This window comes from Bison bison, unplaced genomic scaffold (assembly GCF_000754665.1).
Source record: "Bison bison bison isolate TAMUID 2011002044 unplaced genomic scaffold, Bison_UMD1.0 scf7180017864193, whole genome shotgun sequence".
In the NCBI taxonomy this organism is placed as follows: domain Eukaryota; kingdom Metazoa; phylum Chordata; class Mammalia; order Artiodactyla; family Bovidae; genus Bison; species Bison bison.
The window spans coordinates 3,599,114-3,625,169 of NW_011494765.1; the positions used below are offsets into that span (position 1 = coordinate 3,599,114).

At 43.4% G+C, this 26,056-nt stretch overlaps 1 protein-coding gene across 3 annotated transcripts in view; it reads left to right on the forward strand.

The window, feature by feature from the left end:
- The window catches only part of MVB12B (multivesicular body subunit 12B), a 193,686-nt gene that overhangs the window by 11,299 nt on the left and 156,331 nt on the right, over positions 1–26,056 (forward strand). For all 3 annotated transcript variants that reach the window (XM_010844089.1, XM_010844087.1, XM_010844088.1), the window contains exon 2: positions 2,611–2,733. In XM_010844089.1, the coding sequence (XP_010842391.1) occupies positions 2,623–2,733 (111 nt within the window). In that variant the 5' untranslated portion in view covers positions 2,611–2,622. The remainder of the gene's footprint in view (positions 1–2,610; positions 2,734–26,056) is intronic.

Below are 26,056 nucleotides of genomic sequence, written 5' to 3' on the forward strand. Positions count from 1 at the left end.
AATTTGCAGTCAGAAAATATGTAATTCAGGGCAAGCGGCTCTGAGTGATTGCCTCTGCCATGGATATCTTGGGCGTTTCTCATTAAAAGCTTCCTTTGCTGGTGGTGGCGCTTTCCTCCGCCGTCCCAGCGAGGAGTCATTTGTCTGTATTTCACAAAGGCTGCTGGATCCCCCAGGGCACTGCCACTGGGGGGGTGTGTGGGGTGTGGGGGCGGGGGTGGAGGCGTGCATCTGAGATGCTCAGTGCTAAATGCCCTGCCCGCCGCATCCTCCCAGCCTGCAGGCCCGCAGCCCGCCGGCCGGCTCCTTTGTCTGCTCAGGAGGCTGCCCGCAGCCATCTTGGGGCCCGGTGCCCGGCTGCCCGGTGCATTGTGGGAGCAGCGGCGTCAGCCTCCCCCGCTCCCGCAACTTGCTCGCGCTGCAGAGCAGAGGAGGGCGGTTGGTACCTGGACCGGGATGCAGTGACCCGAGGATGGGGCATCCCTCAGCGAATAAAATATTTCTTATTTATTCCCATGCTCCCCACCCCCCACCTCAGATAGTAGAGGCAGCACTATCTTAATAATAATAATAATAATAAAACTTACGTCTTATGTTCTTTATTAAATTCACAGCATGATATTTTAGCACTGGCAGAATTCAGTGCCTTCTGTTAATGAGTTGTTAATTGCAAAGCATTTCGGTAACCAACAGCAGGTATAACAGTATTTTGCTAACGGCAGCGATGTTATTTCCATGTTAACCAAGAATACCGAGTTTTCCAAATGAAGTACTTTTTGATCAGTTTGCTTTGGATTCTGCTGGTGCAGATAGTGAATTCTAAACCTTCCTGACTGGGGGCATCCCTGCGGATTCATTCAGGAAATATTCACTCAGTGCCTACTGTGTGCAGGAAGCACTGAGCCCTGTGCTTTATGCAGATAAACTTGCCTGGTAAATAAGATCTGAAAATAGAAAACGATTCAGTGATGCGGTGTGATGTCCTGCCCCCCTGCCCTTTACTTCCAGAAGCTTATTTTCAGTAGAATTAAGTAAAGCTTAACTTAGTTTGGCTTTTGTCATAAACAGAAGCTGAGACTGTGGCTGCTGCCAGGCGCTTCCTAGCCTTGATCAGAGAATTAGCTCCCTGGCACTGACGAGCCTGTTTCTGGAGCCTTTCGTGGGTTCCAGGGAATGCTGATTACACGGTGACTTGCATACAGCCCTCTGGTTGTTTCTACGGAGGAGGCTGTAGTCATTTTTAATGGCCTCTGCCTTTTCTGATTCTAGGCTGAGAACTTAAAATATTCCTACTGGCTGCCCAGTTAGACGAGAGTGTTTGGTTTGCTTTAGCAGCAGTAACCAGCCTTGAGAGATCCGACAGACCCTACAGCCAGTGGAATGAAATCGCTGCAGAAGGAGGTAGAATTTAACTTGCTGTTTTCCACTGCTGGTCCTTTGAAAAAGCTCTAGAAGTCATTTACATAAGGTGTTACCATTTTATATGCTTTCTGGTACACTGCCACTGGAGCTGCCCAGACCCAGTGCTCTCTATATTCTGTTGGTCTCCTCCGGTCACATCAGGAGGCAGGCAGCAGCAGAATAATAATTTCATTTCCCTCCCTTCCTCCCAGTGTCCAACAAGAATTACAGTCATTGTTCGTGTTTAGCTTTGAGTAAGTGTCCACATGACCCTGGGATTAAACACAACAAAGGGACCCCCCGGTCCTCTTGGGAACAGCCGTGACCACGCTTCTGGCTGACTACACTGGACCTTTGTGTCCCTCACCCACCCTTCTCACCTGCATTTTGCTGAGGGCCTACTGTGTGCCAGGGGACCTCTCCAGGCCCTTCGTTTACGGGATTCCCTTAGTTCTCACAGCAGCTCTGCAGCTGTCGGTGTCCTGAATCTTTGCTTGCCTGCTCACCAGCTGTAGTCATGGAGCCTGGACTCCATTGCCTTTCTGTGTCCTCCATGGCAAGAGCACTTTCCTCTATGTGTTCACAAAGCTCTGCCTCCCCAACAGCCCACCCTTGGATGTAGTCATGGCTGTGGATTTGGAGGGCTGTTCTTCTGCCAGGAGATGCTGTGAGGGGGAGAGATGGAAGGTGTTGCTAGATTTAACCATGTCTGATTTATCCTCAGAGAAGCTGCTGGTATCTGTACAGAAGTCAGACAGCAGGGCGGGAGAGTGTTCAAAACTCACTTGAGAAGAGCAGGAGCTGGAGATGACTTGAATTTTTTTTTTTTTTTTTTTAATAGAGTATTTGTTTATGTATTTGGCTGTGCCAGGTCTTAGTTGGGGCATATGGGATCTTTGATCTTTGTTGAAGCATGTGAACTCTTAATTGTGGCTTGTGGGATCTAGTTCCCTGACCAGGGATCAAACCCAGGCCTCCTGGCTTTGGGAGCACAGAGCCTTAGCCACTGGACCACCAGGGAAATCCCTACTTGAATTCTTGATCTGAGGAAAGGGTCAGGTAAAGCCAGGGCTCCCTTAGCTGGTCCATGTATGTGAAGCTGAGTTCAGGATATTTGCCCCAGGATTCTGGTTCTGTTTGAGACTTTGTATTGCTCACTTTAAATGCTCCATTTGAATTTTGTGCTTTCTTTTTCCTTTTTGGAATCAGGAGCAAGCCACCATGCCTGAAGTCAAAGACCTTTCAGAAGCCTTGCCAGAGACGTCAATGGATCCCATCACAGGAGTCGGGGTGGTGGCTTCTCGGAACCGAGCCCCGACAGGCTACGATGTGGTAAGTCAAGATTCATTGATTTGGCAAATATTTGTTTACTTTGTTCAAGACCCTCTGAACGTCGTGTGTAAGATGTGTTTCTGCACTCTAGGAACTTAAACAGGAAGGGAAAGCACCACCAGTGGCAAGGTGTGGCAAGTGTCCTGGCTGGACCTGAGCCCATCTGGGCTGTTGCTTGGCCTTAGCTGGGTCACTTGACCTCTGTGATGGTCATCTTCACATTCTGTAAAATTAAGGGATTGAATTAGTTGATTTCCAAAGTCATTTTTAGTTGTGACATTTCATGAAAAGAATCCAAGCATCTGAAAGACCCTTGGTTGTCACAGATTGTCTTGTATAAATGTTAAAAATATATTGACATGTGTTTATATAGCTTCTTACAGTTTACAAAGCAGTTTTTCCCACCCATGAACTCAGCTGGCTCTCACAATTCCCTGAAGGGTGGGAGGGCAAGTTGCCTTCTGTCCACTGTGCTGATCAGGAGAACACAAGCTCCGAGAAGGGAAGTGATGGAGACCCAGCGCTTGGGAGTGGTGAATCAGGTGACTCAAGCCCAGGGCTGTGATGACCGCATCACCACAATTTAGTAGAGAATTGGCTTTGCTTTTCAGCACACGTCTGTGGTGATGTTCAGTAGTACCGATGGCTCGAATTAATTATATTGTTTTTTCAGTAGATAAATTCCAACTTGGGTGGGGCTTAAAATGTGCAGAGGAACTATTGGGAGGCTTTAGTTAACGGTGACTATTGTCATGTGTTCTGAACTTCTAAGGTGGAGGGTTTTTTTAAATTATTATTTATTTTTGGTTGTGCTCGATCTTCATGGCTGTGCAAAGGCTTCTCTCTAGTTACGGTGAGCGGGGACTACTCTCTAGCTGTGGTGTGGGGGCTTCTCACTGCAGTGGCTTCTCCTGTGGCAGAGCGCAGGCTCTAGGGCATGCGGGCTTCAGTAGTTGTGGCACAGGGCTTAGTTGCTCCGTGGCATGTGGGATCTTCCCGGATCAGGCTCGAACCTGCGTCTTCTGCATCGGCAGATAGATTCTTTACCACTGAACCACCAGGGAAACCCCTAAGGTGGTCTTATTTTTCACTTTCCTTATTTTGTTTGATGACAGAGGACGAGATGGCTGGATTGCATCACTGACTCAATGGATATGAGTTTGGGTAAACTCCGGGAGTTGGAGATAGACAGGGAGGCCTGGCATGCTGCGGTTCATGGGTTCACAAAGAGTTAGAGACGACTGAGAGACTGAACCGAACTGAACTGATTTTGTTTGGGATGACGTTTTATTCTTGCTCATTGAAAATGTATACCCAGAATACGTAAGAGTAAAAGAATATAAGTCTCATTTGTCAGCACTGAACACCTGGTGCAGTGATAAAATCAGTGTCTGATGTGAGGTGTGAGTTGGGGGGGCATGCCATGCCTAGTCCAGAAGAAGCCCTAAGGCAGGGTTTCTCACCCTTGGCATTACTGACGTCTTGGGCCAGATGATCAGATAGTAGTATGTGGTGGGGCTGTCTTGTGCATGGCGGGGACAGCATCCCTGGCCTCTTCCTGCTCGATGCCAATAGCCCCAACCCCCAAGGTGTGACAGCCAAAAATGTGTTCAGACTTGCACAAGTCCTCAGGTGGAGGGGGCAGGCAGGCAAAATCAGCCCCATGGTGAACAGTGCCTGTCGCGTCAGCCCACGCTGGCTCCCATGTGAGGAAGGGGGAGCCTGTTACAATCCTCCACATCACTTTCCCAGCTGCTGGAAAGCTTATAAACATTTTTAAAGTGAATGAACGGGGGAATCTTTTTTTTTTGACAAAGATTTGAGTTTTACCTGCTGCCTGACTTCAAAGCACTGTTTGAATGTATAACTTGCCATAAAATAGAATCATTAGGTATGGCTTTGTGCCATAAAACTCTTGGGGAAGCTAATAAAAATGTTCCTTATTTGAGAAGCCCAAGTGTCTTTTGATGAATTAGATATGAAGCAGTGAGTCGTGAATCAGGGCAGGGGCTTGGTGCGCGCCTGTCTCTGGGAGGACCGTCTCCAGGGTGACTCTCTGGGTGGGGGGCAGGGCTGGGGGGGAGGTGGAAACCCGGGTCTTCTGACTGTTCCCTCGTGTGGATCTGTGTCTTTAACATTCTGCTGGCCCCTTTGGGGTCACTGTGAATGCCGAGCAAGTGGGCGGCAGATGGCCTTTGATAGTCTGGTTTTCTGAAAGTCTTGGTGAGTCTGACAGGAGCAGAATCTATCCCTATCATTTTCTCCTAACGTCGAGCTCAGGGCAGAAGAGCGCGGTGTCAAATGAGTGAGATTAATAAGCACATTTCCCGGTGGGGCTGCACCAGGCATCATCGTGAAAGGTGAGCAGGCCAGGAGGCTCCAGAGCGTCAGCTCGGCAATTACCCAGCCTCCACACGCCAAGACTGAGTGTCCGAGCTCCTCCAAAAGCCCTTCCGGGGAGAGATGCAGGAGTCCTGTCTTTGTGCTGACCGCTAGACAAGCATCTGCTTCCTCAGAGGTCTGACCCTGAGTTCAAGGGGGATGGGGGAGGACACCCCCCTTCCCTTTATCCAGAGTTTAGTGGGAGGTTGACATCCAAACCGAAGTGCCAGGCTTTTGGCGGTGGCCGGGCTACAGAGATGCTGAGACAGAAGTGCGGCGGCCGAAGGAGGCTCTGCTGTGGACTACAGCTGGGGCCTCTCCAGCATGTGCTGGAGGCCTAATCCCTCTGTGCGCTCAGAGCACGCTAGGTACCCTGACACACAAACCCGAGAGTGGACGCCAGATGGACACAACCATTTTAAAATGAGCAGAGGCCCTGGTGCTGCTTGAAGTAAAAGATGCCAAGTGTTTGTTTATAAAAATTGAATTTGACAAATTCTCTGCCTGTTAGGGGATGGTTCCTCAGGTAGGGGCTGGGGATCACTTGCTAAACTTCTCAGTTTACCGTCTCTGTTTCTGCAGCTGCCTCTGAAATAGCCTCCCCTAGCCTCCCCTTCCTGCCTGGCAGCCACAGGCTCAGATCTAGAACGTTGCTGCCAAGGCCCAGGTCTTTCCTCTGGCCCCTCCGTGCCCAGCTTCTGCCCTCTCCTGGCTGCCTTCACTCTCCCTGACGGCAGCGTTTAGAACTGCCAGGTGTGGAGGCCCAGCCAAACTGAGTCTTGGCCTCCGAGAGACTTGGAGATTTTTTTTGTCTTTTTCTTCACTGTGCTCCAAGAGCTCCTTCCTTCCCTTCCTGAGAAACCCTGTGTGCAAATGGGAGTCTTTGTGGCATGGTGACCCAGAAGTGACAGTTTATCACCTAGTTCAAGGACTGTTCCCAGACGCCCAGGTCAGGGGTTCTCGCGCTTCGGAGGGCCTCAGTCCTCTGGAGAACCCCACACCCCAGATTCCTGCTGCAGTAGGTCTGGGGTGGGGCTGAGAGCTTGCATTCTAACCGATTGCCCACTGATGTTGATGCTGCTGGTTCAGGGGCCACACTTTGAGAACTGCTGGTCTAAGTTAAGTCATTCTTAAATAATATGTACCTGTGGACCCCACAAGTCTAACTCAGGAAGGGCTGTACTAGCTTTTCCTGTTAATTTTTGATGTGTCCTGATTTAGAGTTTAGAAGGTCTCAGGGGAGACTTTCTGTGTATGTGTTTGTGGGTTTTTTAAAAATACAAATGAGATGGTACCATTTATACTCTCATAACTTAAAAAATTTATTGTGGGCTTAGCTCAGTATCAGTCTATATATATGTATCCCCTCCTGTTAATAATGCATATTTATTGTTTGGCTGTTTCCTAGGTGGTGCAAGCAGTAAAGAAGCTGCCTGCCAATACAGGAGACATAAGAGGAGTGGGTTCAATCCCTGGGTTGGGAGGATTCTCCTGGAGAAGGGCATGGCAACCCACTCCAGTTTTCTTGCCTGGAGAATCTCCTGGACAGAAGAGCCTGGCAGGCTACAGTCCATGGTGTCGCAAAGAGTCGGACAGGATTGAAGTGACTTAGCACACATGCACACCAAAATTTGGCTAATAATTCAATATTGAAGAATATTGAATTTGTTCCCATTTTTGTTTTCAATGCAATAAACAACACCCTTGTGTCTGTATTTTGGCATGGTCATCCTGTTAGTGCCATAGAATAATTTCATAGGTTGAAATTACCGGGTCAGAGTGTTCACATTTTAAACTTGATAAGTGTTGCCTATTGTCTTCGAAAAATGTTGTTACATTTTGTGTTTCTGTTCTCACTCAAGCAAGTGTTGAGTAAAGTGAAATTTTGGGGCTGGGGGATGAATTGATCAAGTCCCCCTTCTTCCAGACTCTGTGTCCAGTTTCCCATCACCAGTAAGTCCAGGCAGTCCTCCGGGGTGAGGGCCTGGGCAGTAAGCAATAAGTGGTAGCCATGGATCTTCTCTATAAGAGCATCTTCCTCTCAGACAACCAGAGAGAGGACAGATACCCAAATCCTTTAACTTGACACACGTGTCTTCCAGTCTCACTTCCTTCTACTCTCTTCTCCTCCAACCTCATCAAACCTCTAGTTTCTCACATTTGGAATAAGGGGCTTCCCTGGTGGCTGAGACGGTAAAGCGTCTGCCTGCAAAGAGGGAGACCTGGGTTCGATTCCTGGGTGGGGAAGATCCCCTGGAGAAGGCAATGGCAACCCACTCCAGCACTCTTGCCTGGAAAAATCCCATGGATGGAGGAGCCTAATAGGCTACAGTCTATGGGGTCACAAAGAGTTGGACACGACTGACCAACTTCACTTTGTACCATCAAACCCTTGAACCCACTTGGCCCATATTTTCAAAATTCCTGTGTTCCCACCTTTTTGGATAAAATTTTTCTCATCCTTCAGAACCCAGTTTGAAAACTCCTTGGTGAGGCTTTTCCCGATGTTATGCGTTTATTGCGTCTCACATCGGCTTCACAGGTGTTTATTGACCCCCTACTATTGTGCAGAAGCCCCGGGAATTCCAGTATCCTGGGAGGGGTTCCATCATGTGAAAGGGGAAAGGTGAGAGATGAGGTAGTGGGGGTGGATAAGGTCGTGTCACACCAGAGGATTACAAGCTACACAAAGGCATTGGCCATTATTCTGAGGGTGGTAGGAGTCATTAAAGGACTTTAAGAAAAAGGTTCTTACATTTGTGTTTTTAAAAGTTTCCTTGATGTGTGTAGAAGGAGAATTGGAGGGCATAGATATTGAGTCAGGGGGCTCAGTTTGTAGGGTCTGTGTTGGTATAGGGTGTGAGGGTAGAAACCTAACCCACCAACAATGGAGGGAAGTGGGAGCATGGGGCTTGGGGACCCAAATGCACATTCTTTCACAGAAAAAAACATAGGCTGAATGTTGGGAGATAGGTGCAGAGGTGAAGAAAGGGAAGGACCAGAGCGACATGAAGGGTGTCTTGCTGAGCAGCTGGGGGGATGTTGATGCTCTCTGTTGAGATGGGGACATAGACAACCAGGAAGATTGAGGGTGGAGGGGAACCGTTGATTCAGTTGTGGACACACTGAGCTTGGGGTGCTCGTGTGATATCTGGGTAGGGATGTTGAGCAGCCTTAGGTCTGAAGTCCAGGGAGATGTCTGAGTGTTATCATCACATGGGAGACCCTGTAGCATCATGGAGATGGTCCTGTCACCTCAGACTCCTTATCAGAGTCCACTGTAGCATCAACAATTAGGAGTGGGGAGAAGGAGGCACTCGGGGGCCTAGGGCTGAGCATCCAGAGAGGTGGATGGAAAATTAGTAAGAAACGGGGGAAAAATGAGTATTTCTAGAAGGGGTGGTCAGTATTAGTCAAAGCTCTGTAAGGGGTAAATAAAATGAGGCTGAACTGTTTCTGGGAGAGAGCAATGGCACCCCACTCCAGTACTCTTGCCTGGAAAATCCCATGGACGGAGGGCCTGGTAGGCTGCAGTCCAAGGGGTCGCTAAGAGTCAGACCTGACTGAGCGACTTCACTTTCACTTTTCCCTTTCATGCATTGGAGAAGGAAATGGCAACCCACTCCAGTGTTCTTGCCTGGAGAATCCCAGGAACGGGGGAGCCTAGTGGGCTGCCATCTATGGGGTCGCACAGAGTCGGACACGACTGGAGCGACTTAGCAGCAGTAGCAGAACTGTTTCTACTGGGCTGAGTTACTAGAAGGTGCTTGTGAAGTTGGTGGTGGCTCAGAAGACTGCCAGTGGGCTCAAAGGGTCCACCTGAAGTGGGAGGTATGGGCACAGATGCCTTAAAGAAGGGAGGGTGGCGGCTAGAGGATGCCTTGGGATCAGGAGTCTTCTTGCCTTTGTTTAAGGGTGGGCAGGTGTTGAGTGAGTGTGGTCGGTGATAGCTGTCTGATGAAGCAAGGCCCCCGAGGAGCCGAGGACTTGGTGTCCAGAGACTGGTCAGAGAAAAGCCCAGGAAGTCGTGTGTTTTTAAAATTAATGAATGTTTGGGCTGTGCTAGATCTTCTCTGTTGCCCGCCAGCTTGCTGTAGTTGCGGTGAGCCGGGGCTGCTCTTCATCGTGGTGTGTGGGCTTCTCATTGCGGTGGCTTCTCTTGTTGGGGAGTGCAGACTCTAAAGCACAGGCTCAGTAGTTGTGGTGCCTAGGCTTAGTTGCCCCTTGGCTTGTGGGATCTTCCCAGACTAGAGATGGAACCTGTGTCTCCTGCGTTGGCAGGCAGACTCGCACTCAGTGGCCCACCAAAGATGTCCCAGAAGGCTGTGTTTGTGTCATTCTTGGCCCCTCCCAGGGCTGCGTGCTGGGAAGCCAGCCTTGCTCATGGCCTCTGACCAGCAAATGGGCCCCCGAGGGCCGTGCGTGGACCCATCCTCCCCTAGGTCTTTACTTCCCATTTCTTCTGTGCTTCCTCTTCTCCCGCTTCCTTTCTCTCAACACTCCCATTTATTTCTGGGACTGATTAAACAGCAAAACATTTCTTATAAACTGCTGGACCTGTATAGTTTATATATTTGAGATTTCCTAAATAATGGGAAATTATTCAAAGATTCTGATGCTTAAACTGCCAAATGAGGGGCTCTGGGGTGCTAGGAGAGGCCAGCCCCCCTCTGGGGCTGTGGGCTGTTGTCCAGTGCCATAGAGAAGGATGAGTTTAAATCTGCAAGTGAATTTCAGCCTACAAAACTGGAGAAAGAAAAAAATAATTCGCCAAGTGCTGAAGCCTAATTCAAGCACGTTGGTATTTTTACATACAGCTCAAGAAATTTTAAAAAGTCAGTGAAAGACATGCGAAGATGGTCATGATATCTAATTAAAAGCATATTGTAGATATCAGGTGGAAACTGTGGAACATAATCACACGTCCGGCCTGAGCACAGCTGTCATGTGAGTCTCCAGAAAGCTGATGCTGTGGGGAGGCCCGAGCCAGGCAGGAGGACCAGGCAGGAGGACCACCCCACTCCTCGGGGCCAGAAGACAGGAGGGCCGCGCCCTCCTCCCTGCCCCCGAAGCTCTGGCTCCACAAAGCAGATGCAGAAGCAGGTGCGGCAGCCTCTTCCCACTCTCCCCAGCTCCTGCCCCATGTGGCTTCGCTGCCCAGGGCCTGCTCCCAAGGGCGGACGTGACCTCAGACCCGAGCCCCACCACACGCTGGTTCATTTTCAGAACCAGAGCTGGTTTTCATAAAAGGCACCAGGTGTTCCTGCCTTTTGTTTTGTAGGAAAATAAAATGATAAAGATTCACTGAAAACACAGAAGGTGACTTTATGGCCCGCCCTTGGGCCTTTGTTTCCTGTGGTCTGGATTAGCCAGCTTCGGTAACAGCATCAGCCCTGCACCTTCCCGGGTGCCCTGCAGAGCCCTGGCCAGTGGAGCTGCACCGGGTGGCTGGGCAGGGCCACTGACATGCACACGTGCCTGGCTTCCAGGAGGGGCGTGCAACCCAAGCATCGCTGTTGTCAGGATGACTCTCAGAGATCCTGGCTTGAATTGCCTCCTTCTAGGCTGCTCTCCCCCACCAAGTATGCATTTTGGTTTTGACCCAAAGACTTTATTCTCGCTAATGACTTGTTCCATAGTGGGATCAGTGGGAAAGGAGAGAGGACTGGGGGGCACTGCAGCGTGCTGGCACTCCATCCTGCTCACTGCAACCTCCTATTCACCATTTACAAAGGCTCCTGACAAAGAAACCTCACAGAGTGGATTAATGGGAAAGAAGAGGGACTTGCTTTAATCTTTCTTTCATTTTTTTTCAGTCAAACTTTTAATTTTGAGATAGTTAGATTCACATGCATTTGTAAGACATACTACTGGGAGAGCTTGTTTTTAACCTGTTTCCCCCCAACGGTAACATCTTTGAAACTCTAGTAGAGCATCATAACCAGGATATGGACAGGGATACGGTCAAAATGCAAAACATTTCACTTCTAAAATGTACTACCTGGGATTTTATTTTTATTCGGGTGTGGTGAGGCCAACAGATCAGCAGAACACTGCCACTGGAAGGAGAGTTTATTCTCACAGTTTAAGAGGAGGGATCCATCCACTCCATGGAGGGCCACACAGGGAGGCACCAGGGGTTGGTCAGCAGGCAGAGGGAGGGAGGAGCGATTTCTGTGGGGAAGGCAAGGCAGGGCAGCATAAGCAGATTTAGGATTGTCTAGTTTAAATAATTTCAGCTTGCTCTGGGCTTTCAGGGTGGCCTTAGTTGTCACATCGCTGGCCTTGGGGTGATTTAGGGCAGGGAGAGAGTGTTTCAGACTGAAGGAGCCTGAGAAAAGAGGGCAGGTGGGCATATGGCCTCAGGATTGGTTGGTTTGCATATCAAATTGTGTTCTGTCTCTAGAAATTAACTAACTCCTCTTTAACCACTGACAACCATTAATTTGTTCTTCATTTCTATAATTTTGTCTTTTCAGGAATGTTATATGAATGAAATCATATACCATGTAATATTTTGCAAGTTTTTTTGTTACGTTTTCAAAAACTCGGCATAACTCTGGAGATTTCATCTAGAAAATCTATTGCGTATGTCAATAGTTTGTTCCTTTTTATTGCTGCATAGATTTAATTGATACGACTGCAGCGCAAATTGTTTAACGATTTACCCATTGAAGGACATCTTGGTTGTTTATCCAATTTGGAGCTATCATGATTAAAGCTGCTATAAATGCTTTTCACAGGTTTCTGTGTTAATGTGCCCTTTCATTCCTCCGGGATAAATGCCTAGGAGTGTGCTTGCTGGCCGTGTGGTAGTTGGATATTCAGTTTTGTAAGAATATGCCAAACTGCTTTCCTGGGTGGCTCGTAACCTTTTACATTTCTCCCCGTTTTGCCACTTCTTTTCCAGCGTCTTTCACTGTCAACATTTGTTGTTCTTGTTTTTGCTTTTAGCCATTCTGATAGGGTTGTGGTAATAACTCGTTTGGTTTTCATTTATGTTCATCTAGTGGCTAATGATGATCTTTTCCTGTGCTTATCTGCCATCTCTGTTTCTTCAGTGAAATGTTGCTTCATTTCTTACTCATTTTATAATTGGATTGTTTGGTTTTTTACTGTTGAGTTTTAAGAGTTCTTCGTATATTATAAATGTGAGTCTTGTTGTTTGGAAACATTTTCTTCTAGTTTTCAGTTGTCTTTTTATCTTATCAGGATCTTATATAGAGCAAAAGCTTTAAATTTTGATGAAATCCAATTTATCAGTTTATCAATCATATTTTTGGTGTTAAGTCTTATAACTTTTAGTCTAGCCCTGGATCCTGGAGATTTTCTCTTATATTTTTTCTACATATTTTACAGTTTTACATTTAACAAGTCTGTGTTAAATTTTGACTTAGTTTTTATATAAGGTGTGGATTTAGGTCAGAGTTCTTATTTTCCTCAATGCATGAACAGCTGCTCCCGTACCATTTGTTCAAAGTTGAATTGCTTTTGAACCTTTATAAAACAAATCAGTCGGGCATATTTGTGTGACTCACTGTTCAGTTTTATTCTGTGTGTCTAGCCCTCTGCCAGTACCACTGAGTACTGATTGTTTTAGCTTTATAGTAAGTTTTGAAATTGGGTAAAATGTTTTCTTCAACTTAATACTTCATTTAAGGTATTGTTTTTAACTATTCAAGTTCCTTTGTCTTTCCATATAAATTTTAGAATAATCTTACTGGAATTTAGATGGGAATTAATGTGTAAAAGGGGCTGTGGACCAACAGGGAGGTGGTTCCCTATATCAACAACAAGCAGTTCCCAGACACCACCTGTAGGTGCCCTATAGTTGAACACTTCTGACACTGTCTACCTGGAAGTAGCTTCAGAGTCCACAGGTTAAGAGCTCAATCCCACAAGACTGCACCGTGCCCCACCCCAACTTAGGTGCTAATCACCAGCCCAGATTATCACCTGTGTATCTAACCAGTTGGCTGTAGTTCAGGGGTTCGAATGACCTCATTCCTTAGGTTCAATTACTTTGCTAAAGTGACTTACAGAACTCAGAGAAACATTTTACTTACTAGGTCATTGGTTTATTATGAGAGGCTATACCGCTGGAGCAGCCAGATGGAAGAGTTTATAGAGCAGGGTGTATGGAAAGGGTGAGGACCTTCCATGCTGTTTTTCCTAGCATGCAACTCTCCCCAAATCTCCTATGTTCACCAACCCGGAAGCGCTCCGAACCTCATCCTTTTGGGTTTTTATGGATGCTTCTTTACATGGGTATGACTGGTTAAATTCATGCCCATTGGTAACTGATTCAACCTCCAGCCCCTTTCCCCTTCCTGGAGATCAAGGAATAGGACTAAAGTTCCAGCCCTTTATTCATGGTTGGTTTCCCTGGCAACCAGTCCCCACCTTTAGGTGCTTTCCAAAAGTTACCACATTAACATTAACCCAGTTGTGAAAAGGGACTTGTTATGAATAACAAGACACATACTTCACTTTTATGGCTCTGAAGTGATTGCAGGAACTAAGGAGAAGAGACCAAATATTCTGACAAGGGACTTCCCTGGCAGTCCCGGTTGAGACTCTACTTACACTGTAGGGGCCATGGATTTGCTCCCTGTTTGGGGAACTAAGATCCTGCATGCTGCATGGCATGACCAAAATTTCTTTTTAAAATAAATGTTATGACAAAAGATGCTCCCATTGCCCTTATTATTCAGGAGATTCCAAAGTTTTGGGGAGCTGTGAGCCAGGAACTGTGGGTGAAGACCAAAGATGCATTTTTTATTATAAATCACATTATCACAGCCTTAAATTTGTACATAAATTTGAGGAGACTTCACATCTTTATTATGTTATGTCTTACAACTCATGAACATAGTGTGTCCCTCCGTTTATTTATTATTTTTAAAATTACTTTCAGCAGCATTTTGTAGATTCAAGCAGATAAGCTTTGTATGTGTTTTGGTTGATTTAAGCCTAAGTGCTTTATTTTTTTTTTTTGAACAATTGTTAATGGAATTGTATTTTTAATTTTGATGTCCATGTGTTCATTGCTATTACATAGAAATATTTCAGTAAAATTGAGTTTTGTATGTTTGTTTTTGCTGAATTTTAAGACCTTGCTGAACTCACTTATTAGTGTATATTCCTTGGGATTTCTCTGTAGACTATCCCATCATCCTTTTTTCCTTTCTAGCCGGTATGTCTCTTATTTCTCTTTTTTGCTTTATTGTAATGGCTAGAACTTCTAGCACTATTTTGAAAAGAGTGGTAAGAGTAGACATCTTTGCTTTATTCTTGATCATAGGGGGAAAGCATTCAGTCTTTCACCATTAAGTATGACATTAGCTTGGGGTTTTGTTTTTTATAGATGCTCTTTATCAAGTTGAGAAAGTTTCTTTCTTTTTCTGTTTTTCTAAGAATTTTTATTATGAATGGGTATTTTGTCAAATGCCTTTTTTGCATTGATTAATATATCATGTGATTTTTTTCCTTTAGCCTGTTAACATGGTGAATTACATTGATCTTTAAAGAATGAACCAGCCTTGCATCCCTTGAATAAGTCCCAATTAGTCATGGTGTATTGCTGAATCTTCTTTCTTAATATTTTGTTTAGGATTTTTGATTCTGTATTCATGAGGGATGTTTATCTGTAGTTTCCTTTTTGTACCATTTTTATCTGGTTTGGTAATACTGGATTCATAAAATGAATTGAAAAGTGTTCCTCCTATTCCGTTTTCTGGAAGAGATTATGTAGAGTTGGTGTTAATAAAATGTTGTTGTTACTGTTCAGTCACTCAGTTGTATCCACACCTTTGCGACCCCAGGGACTGCAGCAAACCAGGCTTCCCTGTCCTTCACCATCAAGTTTGCTCAGACTCATGTCCATTGAGTCGATGATGCCATCCAGCCATCTCATCCTCTGTTGCCCCCTTTGCCTCCTGCTCTCAGTCTTTCCCAGCATCAAAGTCTTTTCCAATGAGTTGGCTCCTCACGTCGTGGCTCAGCCTCTTCATTCCTTCTTCAGCTATTTCTCCGCTCTTCTTAGTAGCATATTGGGCACCTACCAACCTGGGGGTTCATCTTTCAGTGTCATATCTTTTTGCCTTTTCATACTGTTAATGGGGTTCTCAAGATAAGAATGCTGAAATGGATTGCTGTTCCCTTCTCCAGTGGACCATGTTTTGTCAGAACTCTCCATGGCCCGTCTGTCTTGGGTGGCCCTACATGGCATGGCTCATAGTTTCATTGAGTTACAGAAAGCTGTGATCCATGTGATCATTTTGGCTAGTTTTCTGTAATTGTGGTTTTCATTCTGCCTGCCCTCTGATGGATGAGGATAAGAGGCTTGGATAGGCTTTAAACATTAGGTCAAATTGTCTAGTGAGGTCTAGACCTGGAAATTCATTTTTTGAAAGTTTTAAAATGATGAATTCTCTATTCTTACTAGTTATAGGGCTATTCAAATAATGTATTTCATATTGGGTAGGTTGTGATAATTTGTGTTTCTCAAGGACTTGACCTGTTTCATCCAAGTTACCAAATTTACGTGTGTAGAATTGTTCGTAGCATTCCTTTATTATCCTTTGATGTCTGCAAAGTCTATAATAATACTCTGTGTTTCTGATATTAATAATTTGTCTTCTCTCTTTATTTGTCTTCCTAGATAGAAGTTTGTCAATTTTATTAACATTTAAAGCAATTTTTCTTTATTTCATTGTATTTTCTATATTGTGTTTTCAAATTTATTGATTTCTGCTTTTATCTTTATTATTCCTTTCCTTCTGCTTGCTTTGAGTTTATTTTGCTCTTTTTCTCGATCCTTGAGGTAGGAGCTTAGATTATTGATTTAAGAGTCTTCTTCATTTCTAATATATGCATGTAGTGCTAAGAATTTCCTTCTCAGCACTGCTTAAACTGTATCCCACAAATTTTCATATGCTTTATTTTTGTTTTCATTCTCTCCAAAATATTTTTAAATTTCTCTTTAGACTTCTTTGACCCATAGAGTATTTAGAATTGCGTTTAGTTTCCAAGAATTTAGACTTTCTGTAATCTTTCTTTTATTGATTTCTAGTTTGATTCCACTGTGATTGGTGAACACACTCTGAATGACTTCAGTTCTCTTCAATTTGTTGAGGTTTGTTTTATAGCCCGTGAAATGGTCCATTTTGGCATGCATTCATGGTTGCTTGAAAAGACTGTCGTCTTCTGTTACTGAGTGGGATTTTCTTTAAATATCAGTTAGATCCTTTTGGTTGAGAGTGCTGTTTGTGTTTCTCTGTATCCTTGCTGATTTTCCGTCCAGGCATTTTATTAATTTTTGAGAAAGGAAAGTCTCAAACTGTAATTTTGGAATTGTCTTTTTTTCCTTTCATTTGTATCAGTTTTTTTCTTCACATATTTTTTAGCATTGTTGTTTTTACACTTACCATTTAGGATTGCTATGTCTTTTTGGTGTATTGGCCATTTTGTCATTATATAATATCCCTTTCTGGTAATTTTCTTGGCTCTGAAGTCTGTTTTATTTGATATCAGTATAGCTACTCCTGCTTCCTTTTTATTAAAGCTTTCATAATATATCTTTTCCCATACTTTTACTTTCAACTTGCCTATAGAATTATGTTTGAAATAAGTTTCTTGTAGATGTCACATAATTTGATCAAAGGTTTAAATCTCCTTTGCCAATCTCTTTTAATTGGTATATTAAGACTGTTTGTATTTAGTGTAATTATTGATATGGTAAGGCTTAAAGCTGCCATTTTATTTTTTATTTTCTAGAGGTTTTTTCCCCTGTATTTTTCTCCTGACTTCCTGTGAGTTACTTGAACATTCTTTAGAATTTCATTTTTAGCTTAGTGAAGTGTTTTTGCGTGTGCTTGTCTGTATGGCATTTTTAGAGGTTGCTCTAGGTCTTGCATTTTGTTGGTATCTATGTGTGTGCCTGTAACACTCCCCTGGTGACATCATTTTACTGGTGTATGTGAAGTGCGGAACCTCTGCTCTCTTCTCTATCCTTTTGTTGTTTGTGACTGCTGTTCATGTCGGACAATTTGTGACCCCATGAACCACAGCACACCAGGCTTCCCTGTCCATCACCATCTCCCTGAATTTCCTCAGACTTATGTCTGTTGAGTCAGTGATGCCATCCAGCCGTCTCATCCTCTGTCTCCCACTTCTCCTTTTGCTGTCAGCTTTTCCCAGCATCAGAGTCTTTTCCAGTGAGTCAGCTCTTCACATCAGGTGGCCAAAGTATTGGAGCTTCAGTTTCAGCGTCAGTCCTTCCAGTGAATATCAGGGTTGATTTCCTTTAGGATGGACTAGTTTGATCTCCTTACAGTTTGAAAGTGGCAATTCTTCAGTGCTCAGCCTTCCTTATGGTCCAACTCTCACATCCATACATGACTACTTTTACTCTCCTTCATTTATAAATATGATAATCTTAAATATTTTTTTCTACATATATATAGAACCATGTCAGCAGTGTTACAATTTTTGTTTCTAATTATCAAACATAATTTTAAAAATTCAAGAGGCATGAAAAGTCTACTTTATCTGCTCATATTTTTGCTTGGCATATTTTTTCTTCCTTCCCAGTGTTTCGAAGTTCCTTCTTTTATCATTTATTTTCTGCTTAGTGAGTGTCCTTTAATGTTTTAGAGTATTTCTGCTGGAGACAAATTCACTTAGTTTTTCTTTATCTGAGAATGTCTCTATTTCTTGTTCATTCGTGAAGGATATTTCACTGGATATAAGATTCTGGGTTGATAGTTCTTTTAGCACTTGAAAAAGGATATGTCATTTCCTTCTGGCCACTATGATTACCAGTGAGAAATCTGCAGTCATTCAAATTGTTCTTCCCCTTGTAAGTAAAGTGTCATTTTTTTCTCAATTCTTCAAAAATGTTTCTTTGTCCTAATTTTTCAGAAGTTTGACTGTGATGTGTCTTGGTGTGGATTTATTTGGATTTATTTATGTGGATTTATTCTGTTTGAAGTTTGCTTACCTTCTTGATTCTGTGAATTTGTGCCTATTGCTAAATCTGAGGAAGTTTTTAGACATTAAGTTATTTTTCAGCCTCACCCTCTTTCTTCTCTCCTGAAACTCTGATGGCAGGAATGTTAGATCTTTTGTTATAGTCCCATGGGTCCCTGAAACTGTGTTCATTTTTTGTTTCAGTCTGTTTTCTCTCTGTTGTTCATATTGGATAATTTCTATACTCTCTCTCAGTTCACTGATTCTTTCTTTTCTGTCTTCTTTTCTGCTGTTGAGCCCATCTATTATATTGATTTCAGTTATTATATTTTTCAGTCCTAAAATTTCATTTTGGTTCTTCTTTTATTTTCTATTTATTTATGAAACTTTATGTTTCTTTGCTGAGACTTTTTGTCTTTTCATCTGCTCCAAGCATTTTCATCATTGATCAGTGAAGCATTTTCACAATGATTGCTTTAAAAAAATTTTTCTGGTCATTCTGACATCTCTGTAATCATGACCTTGGCATATTCATTTTTTAATTTGTGTTCAGTTTGAGATCTTTCTGTTTCTTGATGATTTTATTTGATGAGTGAGTTTTGATAGGAGACTGGAAATTTGGGGTACTATGCTACATGACTTTCGATTTTATTTAATCTATTTTACCTGGCTTCTTTTGACACTGCTCTGATTCCTGACAGGAAGTAGTAGTCCAGTTTCTCCCCTTGGTGACACCTGAGGAGTTGGGGCTCCTTGTTACTGCTAGATGGAGGTGGGGGGTTCTGACTCCCTACTGCTGCTGCTGCTAAGTCGCTTCAGTCCGACTCTGTGCGACCCCATGGAAGACAGCCCAGCAGGCTCCTCCATCCCTGGGACTCTCCAGGCAAGAGTACTGGAGTGGGGTGCCATTGCCTTCTCTGCTGCTCCTGTTGCTAAGTCGCTTCAGTCTGACTCTGCGACCACATAGACGACAGCCCAGCAGGCTCCTCTGTCCCTGGGATTCTCCAGGCAAGAGTACTGGAGTGGGTTGCCATTTCCTTCGCCAGTGCATGAAAGTGAAAAGTGAAAGTGAAGTCGCTCAGTCGTGTTCGACTCTGTGCGACCCCATGGACTGCAGCCTTCCAGGCTCCCCTGTCCCTGGGACTCTCCAGGCAAGAGTAGTGGAGTGGGGTGCCACTGCCTTCTCCAGGCTTCACTTAAACCTTCCTAGCAGGAGTTTCTCATTACAGCTCCCCCTGTGGCCTCCACTGACATCACAGGGCTGGGGAGCTGGCTTCGGTAGATAGATTATCATGGTGAAAGTCCTGGCTCCCTGCTTGGCCTTCCCTGGCACCATCTTGAGGTGTGGGGATACCTTGTTATAGCTTGGTGAGAGTGGAAGTCTGGGCTCCCTATCTTGGTTTTGCTGGCATGAGTAGGGGTGGGGCTGCTGGATTTTATGTGATATTTGGCTGGAATCTGTTACCGCCTGAAAGTGTCTGTCTTGCTAGGAGCCCCTCTAGCAAAAGCAGCTGTCAGGAGCAGGGGGCAATTTTTGGTCTGTGTCTGTTGCTGTTTCCGGGTTGCTGGCCTCTTTCGCTCCAAGTCAGGGATGTGTCAGGCTGACAGAAACCATGTTGTACCTTGGGTCCCGAGGTCCCTACCTGCTTGCCTTCTTCTCTCACCTTTCAGAGTCCACTTACTGTTTGTTTCATATAATGTTCAGGGTTTTCAGTTGTACGTAGGAGGAATAGGAAAAAGTATATCTATTCCATACTCCTGGAAGTGGAAGTTCTGGTTCGCTTTAATTTTATGTTAATTCAGGGTTAACTAGAGAATCTGTTTGTTTCTAAGCCTGTCAGAAATCTTCCCCCTAAATTTATGATCCAGGCTTACATTACATATGTAGGCAAGAAATACACTATTGCATGCTTGTGAAATACTTGTTGGATTACTCCTTAATGCCCAAGACTCAGAATGCTTCAGGGCCACCTTTCTCAAGTTTTGTGATCCACATTTACAGTATTAAGAGGCTGTTTGTGTGAGGATGGTGTATATCAGGAAGAGGAGATGTGGCTGGAGTTGAGAGCTGTGGGTGGTGAGCTGTGTTTTTGAAAGATCCAAATCACTGAAAGGGAGAGTTGGTACGATGTCTCCAGATAAGGGAGATGAGACCTGAAGGGAGCATCTGCACTGGTTCTTGAATAGGCAGACATCCAGGGGATCTAGTAACTGGTTCTATTCGTTAACTAGCGCATTATTTCGGAGAAGGCAATGGCACCCCACTCCAGTACTCTTGCCTGGAAAATCCCATGGACGGAGGAGCCTGGAAGGCTGTAGTCCATGGGGTCGCTGAGGGTCGGACACGACTGAGCGACTTCACTTTCACTTTTCCCTTCCATGCATTGGAGAAGGAAATGGCAACCCACTCCAGTGTTCTTGCCTGGAGAATCCCAGGGATGGGGGAGCCTGGTGAGCTGCCATCTATGGGGTCGCACAGAGTCGGACACAACTGAAGCGACCGAGCAGCAGCAGCAGCGCATTATTTGTAAAGTGTTGTTTTACCCCAATAACAAGTAACTATTGTTAACAGTTTGGTCTGTATCCTTCCCATTCTTTTTTGTGAATTTGCAAGTACCTGTTTATATATATAGAGAGGCTGTAGTCTAGTGGTCAGAAGCATAGACTCTAACTCTCCAACCTGGGTTCAGATCTTGACTCCTCCACTTACTAGCTGAGTGACCTTGGTCAGGATACTCTACCTCTTACTGCCTCAGTTTCCTTGTCTCTAAAGTAAGATCAACAACAGAACTTTCCTCAATTTAATCCTTTCCTGGTGAGGATTAAATGAGCTAATAATGTTCATAGAGTAGCCTGAAACTGCCCAAGCTATGTAGCTGTTAGTATGTTGTTGTTATTATTATTTGTATAAATGCTATATATAATATTCTTTGACTTTCCTCTTTCCTTAACAGTATGTATAAGAAATCTATCCATGTTATGTCTGGGCAAATATATCAGTCTCATGTTTTCCAGTGGCTGTTTTCCTGCTGGGTAGTAAGTAGCTTGTTAACCCCTTGTTCTGCAAATGAAAACTCAGTTTTTTTGTCTTTGTAAAGCAATGCTAAGTATCCTGGTACATACATCTCTAGGTGTGCGCTGATGGATCAAAAGATATGTACATGTCTAATTTTTCCATCAGTAATTACTATCAGTAGCTTTTCAAAAATGCTTTACCAGTTTATCTATACTCCAGTAAATGATTTACAAAAGTTTCTATTTACCCTCATCCTTACCATCATTGTTTATTATCAGTCTTCCTATTTTTATTTTTCCAAACTAGGGGTTTGTGGTGTAAATTTGCAGTTCTGTAAATAAGGTTGAGCACCTTTTCATGTTCATTGGCCATTTGTGCTTTTTCTATTAATTTCCTGTTTTTACATTTGATTCATTTGGTTGGCTTTTTCTTATTGATTTATACAAATCCCTCATATTTTCTCTTTATTAATTCTTCGTCTGTTATATTTGTTACATATATTTTTCTCAGACTATCATTGTCTTTCAAATTTGTTCCTAGTATCAAACTTTGATTGATTCATCGTATCAGTTTTTCATTTTATGTAGTCACATCTGTCAGATTTTTTCTTTTTTAAAAATATTTATCTTTGGCTGCACTGGCTCTTTCTTGCTGCATGCGGACTTTCTCAAGTTGTGGTGAACAGAGGTTGCTCTCTGTTAGATGCTCAGGCTTCTTATTGCCGAGGCTTCTCTTGTGGAGCAAGGACTGTAGGCCCACTGGTGTCAGGAGCTGGGGCTTGAGATTCAGTATCTGCAGCACACAGCCCACTAGCTGTGGCTTGTGGGCTCTAGAGCTCAGGCTCAACTGTTGTGCTGCATGGACTTAGTTGCTCCATGCCACGTGGGATCTTCCTGGATCAGGGATCAAATCCGTGTCCCCTGCATTGGCAGGCAGACTCTTAACCACTGGACCACAAGGGAAGTCCCCAGTTTTTTTCTTTTTGGACTTAATGGTTTAAAAGATCTGTCTAGATGCTAAAACTAGTAGGTACGAGTTTTAGGGGGGAAAAAACGTATATTTACATAGTCCTGAAGTATCTCTCACAAAATACAAAAGAATAAAAGTGGGGAAACCAAGCAGATACCACCTTAAGCAAGTCATAGAAGTTAACATTACCAGTGACAAATCAATATCATGTTCTCTTGACATGGTTATAAATATTACATATATAATGTACGTGAGAGGAAAGAAAAGAGAGAAGAAGCAAATATGGTAAAATGTTAACATTTCGGGGAATCTGGGTAGAGGGTATGTAGGAATTTTTTATATTATTTTTGTAACAGCTCTAAATCTTACAAAATAAAAATTAAAGATACAAAGCACCTTCCTGTCTTGAGATTATAGAAATATTATCCTATAGTTTTTACTAATACTTCATCTTATTGATTTGGCTTTTTAAACATCCAGATTTTATTCTGGAGTACAGTGTAAGGTGGGGTCTAACTTATTTTTTCCAAATGTGTAGCCACACTCTGAGCACACCTTCTACCTATCTGATGTGCTGCTGCTGTAAGCTCCATCCTCCAGTGGGTTGTGCTTGAGAAGCTTATTTCCTGACCCAGCGGTGGAACTCTTCTCCTTAGGGACAGGGCCCTTCTGCAAACAACACAGGATGTGAAACAAACAAAAATATTACAGTCTCCTTCTGACCTCTGCTGACCCCCCAACCAGACCACCAGAGTTGAGGTTATGGAGTAGGGGAGAGAGAGCTGCTCTGGCGGTTGGCGGGTGGGGTGGAGGGTCCTGCAAGGAATGCTGGGTAGCCCTTGCCTGTAGGGTTGGGATGTGAGGTCCATGTGCCTTGTTAGTAGGTTTAATAGCTCCACTGCAGCAGGCCCAGGGCCAGAGATAACACCCCAGTTTGGTCAGATTATACCACTAACAGCAAATTGTGCCCTTAACATTCAACCCTGGCTTTTGTGCTTGAATCTAAACTACTGTATTATATCAGTGTGGCAACATCTGCTTCTAGCTGGAGGCCTGCAGCCATCAACTGATTTAGGAAGCAGTTTGTTGACCAGTCTTGTCACAGGATAGCATTTACTGGAGTCCCAAAGAGGGGAATTTTCCAGACTATTTTCTTCTGTTCCATTAATTTATCTAACCTATTCTTCTACAGTAACACACTGGTTTAGTTATTGAAATTTTATAGCACATGGGTTTTCTTGAACTCAGCAATTCCTTGGTTTTCTAAAAATATACATGAAATTCCTGTAACATAAAATTAACCATTTTAAAGTGAGCAGCTCAGAGGTGTTTCATGCAATCACAGTGTTGTGCAACCATCACCTCTGTCTAGTTCCATAACATTTGGTCACCCCAAAAGGAAACCCTCTACCCCTTAAGAGGAGAAGGCAATGGCAACCCACTCCGGTACTCTTGCCTGGAAAATCCCATGGATGGAGGAGCCTGGTAGGCCGCAGTCCATGGGGTCTCGAAGAGTCAGACATGACTGAACAACTTCACTTTCACTTTTCACTTTCATACATTGGAGAAGGAAATGGCAACCCACTCCAGTGTTCTTGCCTGGAGAATCCCAGGGACGGGAGAGCCTGGTGGGCTGCCGTCTATGGGGTCCCACAGAGTTGGACACGACTGAAGTGACTTAGTAGCAGTAGCAGCTACCCCTTAAGAAGTCATTGCCTCCCATGTTCTGGTCTCTGGTAACCAGCACTGAGGTTCTGTCTCTATGGGTTTATCTATCCTGGGTATTTTGTTTATTTGGAATCATCTAAGTATGACTTCTTTTTCTTTCACTCACCATAAAGTTTGCAAGGTTTTCATCGCATGTGTGATATTTGATGGAGTGGTTTCCTTCCTTTTTCTCATTTTTCCAAAATATTTGGTAATTACAATCTATGATCTTTTCTGAAAGAACTTGAGAATCGACTTGTCAGATTCCACAAAATATTATGTTTTGACTCTCAGTACAATTATGCTGAGTTAAACATTGATTTTAGGGGAATCTGTATATTTATGATATTGAATTTTTCCATCTAGACACATGGTTTACATTTCTATTTATTTAGGTCTTATTTTATCAATGTGTCCTTAAGTAAGGTTTGTAGTGTTCCTCATATGTCTTATCATTTCTAGAAGTGCTTTACTTTGATTTCTGTTATATATGGGTTTTTTCTAATACAGATTGTTAAGATATAATTGATCTATTGCATACATCTAGTGTTCAGTTTGATGAATTTTGATGTAGGTATGTATACATTTGTGAAGCCATCATCACAGTCAAGTTGATGAGCAGGTCAGCCAGTGCCCCAGACCATCCCCAGAACAATACTGGTCTACTTTCCTTTATTGGAGACTAGGTTGCATTTTTTGCAATTTTATATAAATTTTTTTTATTTGACTTTTTTTCTCTCAGATTTTTTTTTTTTTGGTCTGACTTTTTGCTCTCAGAATATTTATTCTGAGGTTCATTCATATTGTTGAGCATGTCAGTAGTTTTTATTTTCTTGTTCAGTTCAGTTCAGTCGCTCAGTCATGTCTGACTCTTTGCGACCCCATGAATCGCAGCACGCCAGGCCTCCCTGTCCATCACCATCTCCCGGAGTTCACTCAGACTCACGTCCATCGAGTCAGTGATGCCATCCGGCCTTGTTAATGAGTAGTAAATACTTCATTGAATTCTTACAGTTTGCTTGTTGATGACTTTTTGGGTTTTTTCCAGTTTGGACTATTAAAAGTTAAACTTCTGAACTTTCAGATACAAGTCTCTGTGTGCACATATGCTTTCATTTCTCCTGGGTAAATGCCTAGGACTGGATGCTGCTTTGAATGGCAGATGTATGTTTAAACTTTTAAGAAACTGCCAGACTATTTTCTAAGTTCTTAAATCATTTTACATTCCTACCAGCAGGACATTAGAGTTCAGTTGTTTTTATATCTTTGTCGACACTTAATCTGTTCATTCTTTTAAAGTTTACCATTCTAGTGCATGTGTACCCACTCCAGTGTTCTTGCCTGGAGAATCCCAGGGCTGGGGGAGCCTGGTGGGCTGCCGTCCGTGGGGTCGCCCAGAGTCGGACACCACTGAAGCGATTTAGCAGCAGCAGCAGTGCATGTGTGGTGGCTTTAGATTATGGTTTGGGTTTGCGTTTCTCTAATCACCAGTGATTTTCACAAGTGTCTTACCTTGTGCTTTTTTCCATTAGTATATCTTCTTTGGTGAAGTGTTTGCTCAATTTTTTTTGCCTGTTTTCTTATTGGGCTGTTTGTCTCACTGTTCAGTTTGAAGCGTTCTTTATATATTTGAAATGCAAGTCCTTTATTGGATATATGTTTTACAAATATTTTCTACCAGTCTCTAGATGACCTTTTCATTTTCTTCACAGTGTTTTTGAAACTTTTAAACTTTGATGAATTCAATTTATTAATTTTTTTGTAGTTAGCATTTTGTATTGCATTTTTAAAAAATTGCCTAGATCAGATCAAGATTTTTCTTTATAGTCCCTTCTAGGGGTTGTATGATTTTAGTTCTTAACATTTAGGTCAATGACTTCTTTCAAACTGATTTTTGAGTGTGCTATAAGGATCAAGTGTCGCTTTTACGTACAGCTGTCAAATTGTCCTAGCGCTCTTTCTTTAAAAATGATTGTCCTTTCTTCACTGAATTGCTTTGGCACTTCTATCAAAAATCAGTTGATTTAGTGTACAGGTGTATCGCTGGACACTATTCTGTTACTGACGATCCTTCAGTTCTGCCGTCTCCCACCTCCTCTCCCTCCTCCAGCCAGTAACTCTTCTTGCCTCTTCACTTGATGCCAGTCCCTGAATGCCAGCTCTTATACTGTACTACTGTACCTTCCAAGGTATTTTTCAGTAAGCTTTGGAACATTTTTTCATTGTTTGTATTTGGTGTATTATTTGTGTGAAAAGCATTGTAAACCTATTACAGTA